The sequence below is a fragment of the Falco cherrug genome, chromosome 8, assembly GCF_023634085.1.
Source record: "Falco cherrug isolate bFalChe1 chromosome 8, bFalChe1.pri, whole genome shotgun sequence".
In the NCBI taxonomy this organism is placed as follows: domain Eukaryota; kingdom Metazoa; phylum Chordata; class Aves; order Falconiformes; family Falconidae; genus Falco; species Falco cherrug.
This window is the reverse complement of record NC_073704.1, coordinates 42,423,956-42,440,880: the sequence shown is the minus strand read 5'-3', so window position 1 is coordinate 42,440,880 and position 16,925 is coordinate 42,423,956. Positions and strand designations below refer to the sequence as shown.

General features: G+C 43.2%; 1 protein-coding gene across 6 annotated transcripts in view; it reads right to left on the bottom strand.

Annotated features, from left to right (window-relative positions):
* Positions 1-16,925, bottom strand: part of GALNT13 (polypeptide N-acetylgalactosaminyltransferase 13) — a 158,461-nt gene that overhangs the window by 6,365 nt on the left and 135,171 nt on the right. For 5 of the 6 annotated variants that reach the window (XR_008733679.1, XR_008733676.1, XR_003560646.2 and 2 more), the window contains exons 12-14: positions 9,709-9,843; positions 3,883-3,912; positions 1,789-1,987 (exon numbers count right to left, since the gene is read on the bottom strand). Coding sequence is in view for 2 of the 6 variants with exons in the window: in XM_055719318.1 (XP_055575293.1) it covers positions 1,802-1,987; positions 3,883-3,912; positions 9,709-9,843 (351 nt within the window). In the remaining 4 variants the exon portion in view is untranslated. The remainder of the gene's footprint in view (positions 1-1,788; positions 1,988-3,882; positions 3,913-9,708; positions 9,844-16,925) is intronic. The other variant, XM_055719319.1, reaches the window with a different exon arrangement.

Here is a 16,925-nt window from a genome sequence, read left to right as displayed (position 1 = left end):
AACTGCTGGGAAATGTTCACATGGCCAACAGACGACACAGTTTTACTACCCAAGCATATACCTGCACTATTGTGCTGCAGAATTTTACACCACAGTTCATACCCGATTGCCATTTCACATATTAACACTCCTAATTTGTATTATGAATATTCTTTCAACAGCTTGTCCCTAGAGATTTGCTCCTCAGTTTAAAACAAACTATTATGCAATTCTCGAAGAAAAGCCTGCAGATATTATAACAAATCACTGAGGGGCCATTTGATATGCATTCAATGATGAATATAAGGCATTTTTTCCTCTAATTATAAGAGGAAAGAATTAGTAGTGCTAACAGAAGTAGCTTGTTTACTAAATAGCACTGCTCAAAGCATCACTGATTCTTCACTTATATTGTTTTAAGTGCAATTAAGCTGCTATCATTTTCTACTATAACCAGAAATGCAAACAAGTCTATAAATGCTGCTGTTGCCTCCATCAGCTGTTCCCTTTTATTCAGTGTATAATTTTGTGCTAGATTACCATGTCATTGGGATTTTCAACCGTCTCATAATTTTTTTTTTATTTCTGTGTGCTATCATTATTTATGCTATTATAAAAAAGGTCTCGTTTGCTTGGAAAACAATTAATTACTAGGCAATATGATATTCATACGAGCCAGCCTAAAATTTTTATTTTACTCAAACATGAGAACCCACGCATGGGTGCAGAGCTAGCTGCACAGACACGCAGATGCATGGGAGCAAGCTCTGTCGTTTCCCCGCTCAACAAATGTATGCAAATAACAGCTCTGATGAGTGAAGACTCTGAACACATTATGGCAAAGTGATGGAGCACAGATCCTTTCCTCCAGCACTGCTTTACTCTAGCGGGCATTCTAGAGATTGGCAATACCAGCAAAAGTCCTCGGCTTTAAAAAGTGACTTTTGTGAATGAAAGACACAAAAAAAGAAAAACAGCAAAATGTTGTTTCTAGCAGAAGAGGTACTCAGAAAATAAAAAACGCTGTTTCTTGAAGTAGCGTCTGCAGGGAGGGTCTGAGCAGGGCAGGACATGGCCCCATGGCCGTGCTGCCCATCATCAGTGGCAATGCACCGGCTGAAACGCCACATCACCCCCAAGACCCTGCCAGTGGCCGTCACGAGGGGTCTGCCACTAACGAGAGTCTCCCAGTTTCAACAGGATGCGTTTGGACGGGAAGGTAACACCACTTGGCTGGGGAGCAGGTAAGAAATGAGAGCAACTCCAGCTTGCACCCCTGGGCAGGTGCTGCCCCGTCACTATCCCTTATATTGCCCAGCAAAACTGCCCGGGAGAGAACGGGAGCTGGCACAAGGTTTTGATTCCTTCAGTGATTAATACCTCAAAAAACATCTGCTGATGCTTTGAAATTCTCCTTGACTAATACCTTTAGGGTTGAATTACTTAAAACAGAGAATTTTCAAAATGAAATTTCAAAATTCTGAAAAATAATCATGCAATTGGCATTACATATGTGTCTCGGAATAGGGACGAAATCTTCAGCTATGACAAACAGTAATGATCGCATTGACATCAATAGATCAAGGCAGCTGAATTAATCCTAAATTAGGCATAAATAATGATAGCTAACAATAACTAATATTAAATAACAATAATGAACATTAAACATATATACTACCATATATCCATATAATCATCTGAAAAAACAAGAAAGGAAATTCAGCTGAGTTTAATAGGCAGAAAATGGAAAAGCATTTTTCTGGGAATAGCTTGAACCGTTACATGCTGTATTTGCTTTTTAATACCAACCTCCAACTGTTTATTAAAGGAAATAGTCAGTGGGGCTGTAAAAAATCTTTCTAAAGACTTCCAGCCTGGTGTAGTTTCTTAGCATCCACATCTGCAAGGGGCTGCCATTGCAAACCTCCACAGTGGGACCATGGGTGCCATCCTCTATCCTGCTTAGTGTCAGGCAGGACTGCGTGATTATATGAAGAAATGTATGGGTCTGCGTGACAGAAAAACGGTAAAAGTAAATGAAACCAGCAAAGACAAAGACAAACAAAGGAAAAAGCAATAGACAGTTTGATTAAACAGCCACAGCAATGAACCAGATACAGCTAAGAGCACTCCTATGGGAATCACTAATGGCTAATTGCGCCTGTGAATGTTCTGGTGCCAAATTGTAGGCAAATTGTGCTAGCTTACACCCCCTTCCACGTACATAAATAGGCATAGTCATGAACTAAGCTTTAGCTTCACAAAAAATGTTCTCGCTGCTCTGCTCTGAGGGACTGGTCCACTTGAGACCTTTTGTGAATGAAAGACACCAGCAATGAGACCACATTGAGAAATGTAAATTCACTTTACATTTTGCAATTTAGACCCAAGTGTGCCTCTGATTCCTCCCCCTGCATTCATGCTGCCTAGTTGCAATCACCATTTCCCATTGCACAGCAAGGTTTGGGCAGGGACTGTGTTCCCACTGTAGTAACACCCTGTAATAATCATCCTGAAGCCTACTCTAGCATTACTAAATGAAAAATATAATGAATTAAACATTTCCCTATAAGAAGACAGGAATTTTTTGCCAACTATGATTTCAGACCTTCCTTTATCATGCCAATACCAGGCTGTCTGAGATGGAGGAGAGCTTTTATTTCCCTAAATTCTGCCTGAAGCTGCGGCAGCCAGCTGTTGGGATCACCGTGGGTGCCCAGGTCTGCTGCTGCCTGGGAGGCTGGGAATGCTCCGGCTGCTGCCCCCTCACCCTCTCCTGCTCTGTGGTTTTGGTTTCGTAAGGGAAAAAGTAACGTACATATAAAGAGGTCACTAAAAATATCAAAAATAAATGTCCTTATAATGTCACTTTGAGTAACCAGTGTGAGCATCAATGCTTGGGTTTGTTTCATTATGCATTATTGCTTCATGTTCACTTCTGTCTGCTATTCTTTTGAGGGAAAACAGAGGTACATAAATAAATTACTTTGAAATGTAACCATCTCTCTCTATTGCACATTTCTATTGTATTAAATGTCTAAATTTCTTTAGAATCTAAAGTAGATTCTTCACATGGGTATAAATAGTACTAAGCTGTGTAATTGGACCAGACTCTTTTCCCTGGCTCATGGGACAGCAAGTTTAACTTACAGCCACCAGCAAGGCTGCACTGACTTTGGAAATTCTATAGTAATGGAAGCAAGAGATCATTTGTCCCCTTCCCTCATTTTATTAAGCACCACTCTCTTAGAATTAATAAAAAACCCTGCAATATTTTCCCTACTCATTTTTTAAGATCCAGGTCCTTTCAAATACATAGTAACAAGGCTGCAATTTATCAGAATAGTCAGATTACCGGCCATATTTTTTTGTGGTAGAAGTTGGTAATAAGACTGCAATTTATAGGGATATTCAAAACTCAACCGTAAGCTCTTATGCTTTTAGTTCGACTATGCTAACTCCAGTTGGCCCCATAACTTTAAGAACAGCAACAGCCACAAAGCCTGCAATTGTTTGAAGGATGCAGACCAGCCAATGTGACACTGATGATGCAATATGTGGTTACATCAGTGGTGAACAGAAATGGAAAGGGATGCTGAAGTACACCCAAGAAGCAAGCCAGCTGTTCACTTTCATTGTGTCCACGTGCTCATGAGCTTCTCCCCCACCATTTTTTACACCGTATCTTGGGGAACGTGGCTTTTCTCTATCGATGTCTGTATAAAACACTGGCAGCCTGACACCGTATAGCAGCTACCTGAACAAACAAGTTTGGCACGTTGCAGTAGTATCTAGGGAAAGGCACTAAGGCACGTCACTTTTACACAGCACTGCTAGAGGGGCGAGCGAGAGATGCGCTATGCGGGGGGTTGGTACAGCACCTTCGGTCCTTACCAAACTTACCTCGAAGCTATATTCCCATTTACCAGCGTACTGATGGAAGGGGGGGAAAAAGGGAAACTGGCGTCAAACAGCGACTCAAGAAACATGTGAAGACCCTCAACTCTTTGTGAATTCAGAGTCAACAGCTTTGCATCGACACTGTGTTTAGTGACAAATAACAGTAATTACGCAAGATCAAATCCTGACATCGTTATTCATGCATGGGGAAATGAAATATTTTCTATCAGATGTGATGCACTTACAGCATTATTTTTTTTCCTGTGCTCACTTGTGTGTGTTATATATTAGAAGAGTTCATCACGCTTTAGACACTGAGATTTGCCTGATGTCAGAGGGACACGGGAGGAGTCTCCAGGTGGGCCAGTCCGAACCTGGACGTGCTCCACACAGCTTTCAACCTCAACTTGATGGATTTATTTGGCAGCCAAACACCAGCTTTATGCAATCCCTGCACAAATAGGTCCACCAACAGCAGTGCCCCCAAACGGGGGCAAACCAAATGAATGACTATTTGGCAGAATTGGGAAAACAGGTTTCATTAGACAAGCAAGATCGGAGCAACTCCAGCTCCAGCCCATCATAATTCCCAGGTCTTTTTCTGCTGATCTGCCACCTTGTTTCCCACCACCATTCCAAAGCAAACAGCACTTCTGCATTATAAATACGTTATAAAACACTTGCTGATTGGAAGCCTTTGAAAGCTGGGAAATTCTAACGTGGCACATCCCATTGCCATGGCTGATTTATAGAGCTGCCCTTGCGAGGTAATGGGCGGCTTGAGAAAGGGCCAGGAATCTTAATGTGCTGCTCAAGAAATAGGAAAGAAAAGCATTACAATTCAATAATGGGGAAAAAAAAGAAAAAAGAGGAAGGAATAAAAAAGAGAAGAAAAAAGAGAAGGGAAAAAAAAGAGAAGGGAAAGAAAAAGAGAAGGGGAAAAAAAAGAGAAGAGAAAAAAGGATTTCCTGCCAAGATATACACACATTCAGAAAAAAATGTTTTCAAATGCTGTAAACTACTATTGCCTGAAGTATTAAAAGCCATTTTGCATTAGAAACAGAGAAAGCCACCCAGACTCGGGTACCCCTCCTAGAAACAGCTCCTTCGGCGATGGGCAGGCTGTAGCTCATTGCTGTTGTTGCTCCTGGTGACAGCAGGTTTCTTTATTTAGTGTTCCCTTAAACCCAGACTATACCATCAGCATGTTGTGCCTATAAGCGCTTCTTTTTTAAACTATATAAATATGAATATCAATATTGGGCTTCTTTTTTTCTTCTACAGGTATCATGAAAAGTAATTTACCCCACTGGGTTAAGGAAAAGACACAGCTCAGTGAAAACTGCCGTGCAGGAGGCAGCGATGGACTAAAAGGTTTAGGCGACCCTGTGGGGCCAGCCCTGGCAGCCCCAGAGCCGCAGCCGCTGTGTGTCACCTCTCAGTCAAGTTGAAAACCAGAATTGTGGAACAATCTCTTTGAACAACAACAAAAAAAATCACTTCTTGATTGCAAGTGGCTTTGGTTTAACACTGACTTCCATTTTATGTGGGTATTAAAAGAGAATGCGTTATCTGATTCTTTTAATTCAGGGCTTTGCAAAAAAAATATAAAAATTCTACTTGCTTTTTAAGCTTGATGTAAATATTGTCCATATGGCAGATTAAATAAGCAAGCAAAGCTCGCACAAAGTGACTCGAAAAGCTTTTCTTCTTACACCGACTCTCCACTATTCTTTTCTACATTATTTTATAGCTGCACCCATCACTCAGGCTGGGCACCGCCACGCTGCTGCCACGGCACGTGCACCCTGCCCGCGGCTGGGACAGCTCACTTGAAATCCGCCGTGCCCCAACCGCCACCGCAGCCCAGCCCCCTCCTCCCAGCCAGACCGGTCGCGCTCCGGCTCTGTTCTCCCACTCAGCAGAGGGTTCACACCACTACATTTTAAGGGTTTTTTTTGGAGAAAGATGGAAGAATAGCACAGCACTCTGACGGTTCACCGAGGTATGTGACTTCCCAATAATCCCTGCAAATACCAACTTAAATGTTTGCTTTCTTCAAGGTAAGAGCATCATTTGGGAGCTGTAACGCTCCCTTCCGTGCTGGGTAATTTATCTACCTTTTCTAATTTTTAAAACCATGTCATTTTCCTCAGTGATACGAACTGTGGCAATCTGCTAATATATAGTATCTCCTTAGTCACAACTGCTTTTGCTCAATAAAAAAAGTATTTAAAGACATTTCTGTGGTGTTTTGTTTGGTTTTTCCAAAAGCTGTACAAACCCTGACAAGTACTACAGTATTTATATGACCTATCAAGACACCACCATCATTTTAACTCTACAGGACATGATGCAAACTACTCTGTTCCCACTCAATAACTTTGCTGACATGCAGTGACCAACTGATTTATCTCAGTTATCAGCTGATTTATCTCAGTTATCAACTGATTTATCTCAATTAGCAGTTATCCAACAGGTTCATGACAATTTTATGCCATACAATTCACACAAGTGTCCTTTTTTTATGATATTAGACACTTTGGAAAATCCAGCTACACACCCACCCATACGTCTGACTTACTCATCCCTAAGAGCAGATCCTCTGACCAAGGATAATACAAACCCACACTTCAGAGGGAAGAGCAAAACCCATGCTTCCAGCCGCCCGGGAGCCCAGGAATCCCGGTCACTGCTGGAAATGCTACTTCTCCCTCCAATGCTGAAAACCAGGTGAAGTTCAGCACAGAAGTGTAACACCTCTTGGCTGTGCCCATACCTCCTCCCATGGTTTTTGGGGGTTTTCTTTAGGAAAAAAAAAAAAAAATTGAGATTAATCAAAAAAATTACTTTAGAATGGCTTCCCGCATATGAAAACCAGGTCTCTTCCTAGTTTATTTGACTCTTCCCAAGGTAAGGGTAGCCACAGGGCTACAGTGACCATCTCTGCAAACTCTTTTGTATTTCCCAGTATTTTAATCCTACTTCATTCCCCTCGGGATCTCTTCCTCGCCCTCTTTCTATTTGTGTCACTTGTTGCACTACAAGAGCTCAGGGCATCTAGCACCCCTGAAGGCAAAGGCCCAGGGCACAAGCTGGGGTTGATATCTAAACTCCCTCAGCTCGGCCACTGCAGCTCAGTTTTGGACCCAAAATGAAAAATGTCTTGTCCTCTCCTCCGGTAAACCGTTCGCTGCTCTGACAGACCGGCTGGTACCTTCTCATCGCCATTTACTTCCAGGGTTTCAAGTTAACTTGCACCTCAAGTGCAAGTAAAAACGTATTAATAATTGTAAGTGTTAAAAGCATTTCACACAAATTCAGAGAACTTGGGTATGATAAAATGGGAAAAGGGCCTTTCTGAATATCCTGCTTCAAACCAAACAGATCTCATACTCCCACAAATAAGTATGAAAGCATTTGAGTTACCTTTCTTATTGCCACCACAAAACCTCCTCAGCTCCTTGTTTATTATCGAAGAAAACATAGACGTTAGGAATATCTTAGAGAACTGTAATATTATTAAGGTGCGTATAAATTCTTGGAAAAGACTTTCTGTGGGTTTTAAATATATTATGTATTTAAATACTACAAATTAAACTGAACTAGAATATTACAGAAAATTTAATAACAGTATGTAAATCAAAGAAAATTGTTTGAAAATCTCTATTGAGAAACCCCTTTTTCTTGATTATTGACATCTCTCATTGTACCTCCAGATGTGGCCAAGGCACTGCTGTCCATTACCAAGTCTTAACTTCTAAATACCTTTAACAGGAGGAGGGATGTGCTCTGTAACCATGGTACAACAACCAGACATCACCTCTATTCTATTTCTGAATAAGTAAAGAAAGGTAAAGATGAGTGATATTTCCCTGGAAAAGCAAATGAATGGATAGAAATTATTCAGGCAATGTGTTGCAACTGTTTGTCTCGGGGGGGGGAAAAAAGAATATATATATATCTATCTCATCAAGCAGTTGTTTTCTTGGGAAAAAATAGTGCACATTTGGTATGTTTTTGCACACTGCATGTAGGTATGTATTTGGAGGCTTCCTGCAATACTCTGAGATCACCAGGCAGTGAAACTAAGCCAAGTCTGCCCTTGGGTGAGTGAGGTGCCCTTCCCACCCTCCCATGCAGGGGAGATGGGACCCAGGGCTCCACACCACTGCACACCGCCGCTAATACCAATGTATCATAAATACCAGTGCTGCCATCAAAAGGAAGTTTGCTTGCAAGCCGAAGCCTGAACGTTCACAGAGTAAAACTGGTAACAAAAATATTCCTGTCAATAAATCAAAAGGTACATAATGCAAGGGGCTGCCTTCTATCTGTAGAACAAACAGCAAAACCGTCCTCGGAGATCCTTTATGTAAAAAAATGGTGTATTTCTTTTTTATGAGCTCCATCTAATGGTTGATTCTGTTTTTACACAGCTGCTTAGAATTTCTCCGCTGTGGATATCTCATGCTAAACTTAAGACAAAAAACCAGGATGTTTCCAATGTTAAAAGTAAAGCAGAGCATATTTGGTTGAAAGAAATTTAGATTTCCATGCAGAAAAGTAAAAGCAACTCTTTCTATGAAATGTTGGAAATATTTAAAAGACTGCACATCTTTTAAATACATCAGTATTCTTCTAGCTTTGCAGCAGGTTTCTACCTTTGCAGTCATGGAAATACGCCCATACTAATTTGGCATTTCTAAACGGAGAGTAGCAGAGCCACATCAGCGCAGACCGTTGGGCATCCAGCATTAAAACTGCTCAATGGGGAATGTAATTTTCAGTAGTTTGTGTCCAAAATATTCAAAGGAAAGCGACTGGCAGTACACATACATGTTTTTATCAGGAAGGATTGCTCTCTGCACTTTTGGTAGCAAAAGAGTGTTTTGCAGTGCCCGGCACTGGGGAAAGGAGAGCTGGAGGGGGCACGGGAATGTCCCCTAGCGCGTGGAACCCAACGGGGAGCTGACATACAGGCCTGTGATTTTAATAATATTAAAAGTATTTTTTAAAATGAATATTTATTCAATAGTCAAAATTTATCCTTTAAGGTGTTGCTGAGATAAGCTTGAAATATTCCAATTTGAGAGTCTGAAAACTCAGTATTTTAAGTGTTACACTTTAAAAGTAAGCCACGCACGGCAGTGGGCAGAGGATGCTGATGCTGCGCTGTGAACAGGAGCGCACACTGCACCCACAGGCGTCACACCCAGCGAGACCCGCCCCATGATCTCTCCTAACACAACCAAAAAGCCAAAAGTTTCCTGTCTCACTGAAAAAGAAAAACTATTCGGCCATAAAATACTGAGATATTCACACATATTTTGTATTCATTTGGCAACCTCTCCGTAAGCCCCCCAGTTTGTTCAAACTGCCCTCCCTCTCAAAACCCAGAAAAATCCACCTCCTCTCCTGTGGTAGTGTCAAACCAGAGATGTGATTGGTATACGGAAAATAATTAAACACAATTTAAATGCAGAGTCAATAATCTTTAAGAGCCAGCAGAAAAAACTGGAAAAAAACCCTAAAAAAAAAAAAATAATCTTGTTTTCTACTTCACTTATATAAAAAAATGCAGAATACTTCTTCAAGCTTGTAAGAATACAAGATGCCAGTTACTAGAAATGAGCTTTTTTAAATTATAATTGACTTTTTCACCTCTCTAAATGGAAAATTTTGTGGAAACACAATTTAAACCCAAGCCATTAGCTGAATTCCTTGGCACTCCCAAGCCTGCGCTATGACAGGAGGCACCATCGGCACATCATGTCACCGACCCCCCACGCCTGGCCAGCACGGGTGTGTCACTGAAGCCTCGGGTACCTCAGCATCGTACTCCCAGAGCTGGTTCCCTCTCATGTGGTGGCACTTCAGCATGATGACGGGACCGTTCAGCCTCGAGACATCCAGGCACAAGTCGTCCGTGCGGATCTCTTTGTCAGCGGTGTAGGAAAACACCTGCAAACAGAACATGACTGCAGTGAGAAAGAGTTAGCAGAAGTCCTAACTGACTGCCCATTCGGAATACAAGGAATTTTTACTCCAGCAGAGCAGAACTATTTTCTTCCCCAAACATGGAGGTGGTGCCTTGGATCTCACAAGAGTTTCATGCAAGTTGCTCAGCTGGTGAATGTCTGCTGCACATAAAAGAAGGAATATCATGTTAAGGAAAAGCAATTTTATGGGACCAAGTCCAGGAATCATCCAGGCATGCACTCAGTTTTACCTCCTGGGGATTCTACAGAAGTAATTGTGATCAGTGTCTTCAGGAGAAATTGCACAGATCTTTTAGTGCAACGGCTAAACCGAGTCATCGTTGGAAGAATCCAAACCTTCCTAAACTAAACCTTCCCCCTAGTACCTACCTTAACTTTGGGTACCAAGGATTACCTATGTCAAAGATTCATGTGCATGAATTTTTCAGAAATATCAAGTCACTTAATCAAATCAGGCAAAAAATCAAGGTATGAGAGAACACCCCCTCACCAAACTCCTGTCAAACCAGTTGTAAGTGTCAGAAGGCTTCTTTAACTGAACACCTTCAGTGAGGAGCCAATGGACAAAATCCAGGCGGCGACTGACTTTCTCCTGACCATGTGCACAAGGATTAGTTCATTTACAGTAATAAATCCTAATGCGTGGGACAGTCTTACTGCCTTGCAGGGTGATCAGGCAGCGCTGGCTGAGCTCTCGCAGCATCACCACTGAGGCTCTGCAGGGGGGTTCAGGCTGATGGGGAAGGATGCTCAGTTAGGTCTCGACACTTTACAGGTGGGTCCGGAGCTGGAGGAGTGCTAAATAACTTTGACCGAAGGTCCCTGATAACTTTAACCTGCCGTTGGGGTCTCCAGCCATCCCTCCTGCACGCTCCTCACCAGCCACACAAGGAGCAAGGGCCACTGCCTGGAGAGGGGGGAAAATGTGGAGACCACAGGAGAAGGGGAAGGAAAGGAAGGAAGATGATAGAGAACTGTGAGCATTTACACTAAATTACGTGGCCTGGACACACAAGAAGCATCCCTCTGCTCCTAACCCACTGTTCACAACCTCCATCATGTTGCTGGCCCCAGCACAAAGGCTCCTGAAATGGCCTTTGGAAATGCCTCGGCTCTGTATTGCGTCATCCTTTCCTTGCAGAAAATTCTTTTCCTGGCAAAAAGTGAATTATTTCTGCCCTCCGGTCCCCTCTCATCAGCAGCAGGAGACCAGGGAGCGGAGCCTCAGCCTGCCCATGGTGATCTACCAGCCCACTTGAAACAAACATCACACGGGCGGCTGCTGCTGGGGCGTGGGGCTGCAGTGCCACCATGGTGGCAACAGAACTAGGGGAATGTTTGCAGTTAATAAAATAATGTCAAGACCATGACAAAATATAGAATTATGATGTCCCATTCAGGTTTTGATGAGTTTCAATCTGTACACCTGCAATGGAGATACAATGCTGTCAAAAATACGCAAAATATTCACTCAGGTGCCAAGGCTTAAATTAACAGAGAAATATAATAAAAGCATGGATTAATATAGCATGTGGACATATACCACAATTACTTGGTGATTTCAGAGTTCCCATAAAACAATTGCTCTTGTAAAAGGACTACAGTAAAATTAAAAGAGCTGAAGCTGAGATCTGAACCGGAAATAACGCAGTGCCCCAGGGAACGTCTGTCCATTGAGACTTCCAGTGTTACATTAAATTGTACTCAAGGAAGAAAAATCAATCAAGCAGTAAATGAAAACTTTTTCAGTGAATTAAGCAGAAGGCGGGAGATACCACATCACTCAGAAACATGACACTTGGTAGTGGTGCACTAGTAAAGGGAATTCTGCCCGTGTAACTCTCAAAACCTGTATACTGCAAAAAGCGGCCAAGGGAATAAAGGCAAGGATTTTCACAGAACCACAGAACAGTTTGGGCTGGAAGGGACCTTAAAGCCCACCCAGTTCCCAGCCCTGCCCCGGGCAGGGACCCCCCCAGCCCAGGCTGCTCCCAGCCCCATCCAGCCTGGCCTGGAGCACTGCCAGGGATGGGGCACCCACAGCTGCTCTGGGCAGCCTGGCCCACCGCCTCGCCGCCCTCACGGGGAGAGGCTCTTCCTGATCTCTGACCTGCATCTGCCCTCTCTGCGCTCAAAGCCACCCCTGTGCCCTGTCACACATGCGAACCTCATGCACTTGGCTTTGATGAACTCCATGAGGTTTGCACGGGCTCACCTCTCAAACCTGTTAAGGTCCCTCTGGATGGCATCCCTTTCTTCCAGCCCATCGGCTGCTGGAAGATTGGTTTTTTTTAAGTTGGAGGTTCAGATAAATCTTTCAGAGCAATCACAGAATGGAGTCAGCATGCCAACGTGGCAGCGGAGCAGCCAGCTCCAAATCAAAGCCATGAGGCAGAGCAAGAGCTGCTAGGATCAGCCGTCTTTCCATTTTCCAAATTTCATATTCACTGATCACAACCCACTTGTCTGGGTGAAAATCTGGGATCCAAAGTTACAGCAAAGCACAAGCCGCCTTTTGCATTTATTCATCCAGTGATAAATCACCGAGATCAAATGTGAGGGTCTCAAAGCGTTGCTTTCACTGAAAAACACACTGGCCACAGGCAAATACTTGGGCTTTTCTCCAGTGGCAAGAGGCTCTGAAACACCAGCTTGTCAAGGCTCTGCTGAGACGGGGGTGAAATCAGTCTGCATCACATCAAAAAATGCCACTTTGTTTTCAAATGGACATTTTCTGTGTTTCCTTGTGTGCAAAAGCAAGCCCCAAAGCCTTTAAAAAAACCCTTGTAACCTCAGCCAAGGTGCTGGAAACTCCGTCTAGGTACAGCTCACTTAATGACATTCTGGAAATACTACAGAATTCACAGCTGAGGGCTGACCAAGGAGGAGACACCGGCGTCATTCTGAACAGCAACTCTAACTGTGTCCATCTCTGGCAACTCTCAGCGAGAACTAAAGCATTCACAAGTACTCCTGTATGTTAAATGCATGGCAGCAGAAGCATTTTTTTCAAATTCTTAAATTCATACAAGCTGTCACATATGCCCTACTCAAGTTTTGGTTCATATCCTGAATCTGTGTTGTTTCCAGTTACTTTTTTTATAGTAAGATGTCTGCCTACACCTTGCCCCTGGCAAGTAAAACAGAAACACTGATGAAAAAGATCCACACTTGATCAGACTGATTACTGGTTTGGTTTGTAGAGGTCCGACAGATGTACATCCTCTTGATCAGATGAGCTGATATGAGCTCATCAGGCTAAGTTCACCGATGTGCATAAGGTTACAAAAAAAAAGAAAAATCAGGATCAGTTAGGAGATTTCTTCAAAAAGAAGTACAAGAACAGTCTATGTTCTGGACTGAAATGAAAAATGAAGATTTTAGAAACAAATATTCAACTGTTTATGACCTTCGCTCTCAATTATAGCAACATCTGAAAATTCTTCTCTAAACAAAACACTGTAACAACAAAAGCAGCCTTCTTCATCATTCATCCCTACTTCCGAAAATCCCCCTCCAGTACATTGTTTTGAAGTTGGGTTTGGAATAATAAGCACAGAACCCAAGAAAAAAACTAAAAAAATTGGTCCAAAAGACTATTGGTGCTATAACATTAAGCTGTGGTACCTATAAATATATAGAGAAATATATACGTATTTGCAAGAAAGATATATATGTATATCTATTTGTTGGGGAAGAGAAAGGTATCGTGCGGTTCAGGCACTGGGCTAAAACCACTCTTCAAAACCAGGTACCATAATAATGTTCGGCCACCAAGCTACCGTAATTAATGTCTGACAACACCTTCGGGAGGCTTTGATTTTTCTTTTGAACACCTTCACCCCAAAAATCTTACTGGGAGAATACTGGACTTGCTTGCTATCTTGTTCTAGATAACAAGAAATGTGGCCAAATAATCTAATAATCTGTAAATCACTGATATAATTTGCAGCACGAAGTATCTCTCACTCAAAGTAGCAGTTTGGGTTCAAGAATTACTCTATGATTATATCGTACAGATATTTCATCTTTTACTATGCTCATTATTAAGAGATTTACCCATTACTGTTAATTCTGAAGCAACTTCCAACTTTGATTTTTAACTAATTTTTTTTTTTTACACTAAACATATTTGCGTCAGGCATTTTTTTCTGGCCCCAGAGACGTGTTTTAGCCTCAGAGAGATGTTTTCTTCTGTGTTTTATGGAAATCAAATACTTATATTTTGAAATTTATTTCCATTTGCATATTTCTTTTTCCTCCCATCTTTGATAATTGCAACACACTGTTCCATTATATCTTTTGAAAGAGTAAGTGATGTCTGAATTGACAATTACAGAAGATGGGTTTGAAAAACATGCCTTCTGAAGAAAGAAAAATGAATGCTAATTAAGACTATGTAAAATTATCAGGCTAGCATTTTGCTACAATCCATATTAATTATAGATATAATTATATTAATGTCATATAAAAATAGAGGGTGAGGAGCATGTTGCATTTTATAGCTAATTAAATAGTATATTTCACGCCACACATTCCAGTGCAAGACAGGAAGGAACTTTCCACGCAGAGTCTGGTCTTCTGCTGCTGTCACCCCACACCTGGGGACATGATGGAGGTCAGCCCAGCTCCTCGGGGGGGCATGGGCCAACACGCCTGCTCCGAGCATCGGGCTGGCTGCCAAGCCTGTGGACCACAATGAACAGACATTGCAGGAGCTGCTCTGGGGGCCCACCAGCACATTGGGAGACACGATTTATTCCCCACTGCCCGCAGAGCCAGGAGCACACACCTACCGCATCTGTCCTGGGCTGCAACTGAGCTACCAGCACACGGGCTGCTGAGGGGTGAAAGTACAGTTCTTTCCAGTGTTCACAGACTCACAGGACGGTTTGGGCTGGAAGGGACCTTAAAGCCCACCCAGTTCCCAGCCCTGCCCCGGGCAGGGACCCCCCCAGCCCAGGCTGCTCCCAGCCCCATCCAGCCTGGCCTGGAGCACTGCCAGGGATGGGGCACCCACAGCTGCTCTGGGCAGCCTGGCCCACCGCCTCGCCGCCCTCACGGGGAGAGGTTCTTCCTGATCTCTGACCTGCATCTGCCCTCTCTGCGCTCAAAGCCACCCCCGTGCCCTGTCACACGTGCCCCTGTAAGAAGCCCCCCCCCAGCTTTCCTGCCGGCCCCTTCAGGCGCTGGGAGCTGCTCTAAGGCCCCCCCGGAGCCTGCTCTTCTCCAGGCTGAACAGCCCCAGCTCTCCCAGCCCGGCTTCCCAGGAGAGGGGCTCCAGCCCCTGCCCATCTCCGTGGCCCCAGCTGGGCTCGCTCCCACAGCTCCGTGCCCCCCTTATGCTGGGTCCCAGAGCTGGAGGCAGCGCTGCGGGGGGGTCTCAGCAGAGCGGGGCAGAGGGGCAGAGCCCCCTCCCTCGCCCTGCCGGCCCTGCTGGGGGGGCAGCCCAGGCACGGCCGGGGCTCTGGCTGTGAGCACACATTGCTTTCCCTCGCTCTTCTGCTGCAGCTGTCCCCTTGGGCTGGTGGCACCCGCCATGGCCAGCCCCGGAGAGTGGTCCTGCCCGGCAGGCGAGGGGGATGCTCCATCACCGGGACAAAGGTTCCCAGGCAAGAGCCGCTACCCAAGAGCTGTGGCTGTTCACATGGTTCCATCATCCAAATCAGTTTTCCAAAAGAGGTTAAAATAAGTCCCTAATGCAGCTGAAGCAGACACTACTAAAGAAGACACTGCTAAAGTCTCCAGAATGACAAAATTACAAAATATTCTCACAAGTGACACAGCACTGATCTATAGAAACACAAAGGTACTTCCAGCCTCCTGCTTTTTGTGGAGCCGATTAACACTAAACAGGAACAGAAAGACACCTTGCCTTTCATAACACCTGCAGTCCTGACACAGACAGATTTATTGCCTATGCATGGTAGAGGTTTTTACAGGAGTTAATGTATTTTGTATTTATTTTTTTATAACATCCTTCATTAGTATATTTCCATACAGCAAGTTTTGAGGCAGCAGTAAAGCCCTGTGAAGCCAAAGCTCCATTAAGCTGATGCTTGGGATTCAGGCATCATCCGACTGAACTGGAGAGAGACGCCTCATGTATCACTGACAATTTCATTACTTCTTTCATGTTAAAAGGACCTAATGAAGTATTCCTCCTGATCAAAGTCTGAGAAACGAAGCAGTTTCTTCAACACCAATAAAATTTCAAGCAACATTGTTAACGGGAAACCAGTCGAGTGGTCAATACAAATCTGTAGCTATTTATATATACATATACACACACACACACACAAATACGAATCCATATATATTTATATATGTGTGTGTGTATATATACATATACATATGGACTGCAATAGCCCATAGCCAGAATTTTCCTTTCCCATTATTTGGTTGTCCTTTTCTTTGGAAAACAGTATTTTGTCAACTCATAAGAAGTCTAATACTAAGAATATTGTTCATAAACCCTTAATTTATACTTAATTATGTGGAACTAAATTTTGATGATGTAGCTATACAATTGAGGAAGAAGTGTGCCAACCAATAAAGACAGTAAAAAACTGGACATAACTAAGCACAGAAAAATCTAATTTATTCTGTCAACCACTGTCAAAGGTAAAGTTTGAATTCACCTTTTATAAATGATTTAAATATTCTCACAAAAGCTGCAAGGAAAGCACTTTTTCTCTCCTCCTGAAATTGTTTACACATTAGATGTTGAAAGTCACCTTAGGCAAAGCAGGGGAATTGAAGCCGATTCCCCTACCACCCAAAAAAAGATCCAGGACTCCCCATAAAATAGCCAGTTAAATCACTTTTAGGGGCAAGGACTTGGATATTTTGCCTCTTCACTGAAATCCTGTCTTTACCAAGGCCAGCCAACCACTTCAGCATTTTAGCACCTGAACAAATCCCAAACAGCCATGTGGAAAAGGCACCTCACACCTCAGGATCTCCATCAAAGAGGACTTTTTGGCAGCTTGGGTGTTCAACAAGCAACTCCATCCCATATCGGAGAACAACTGCACTGACTCT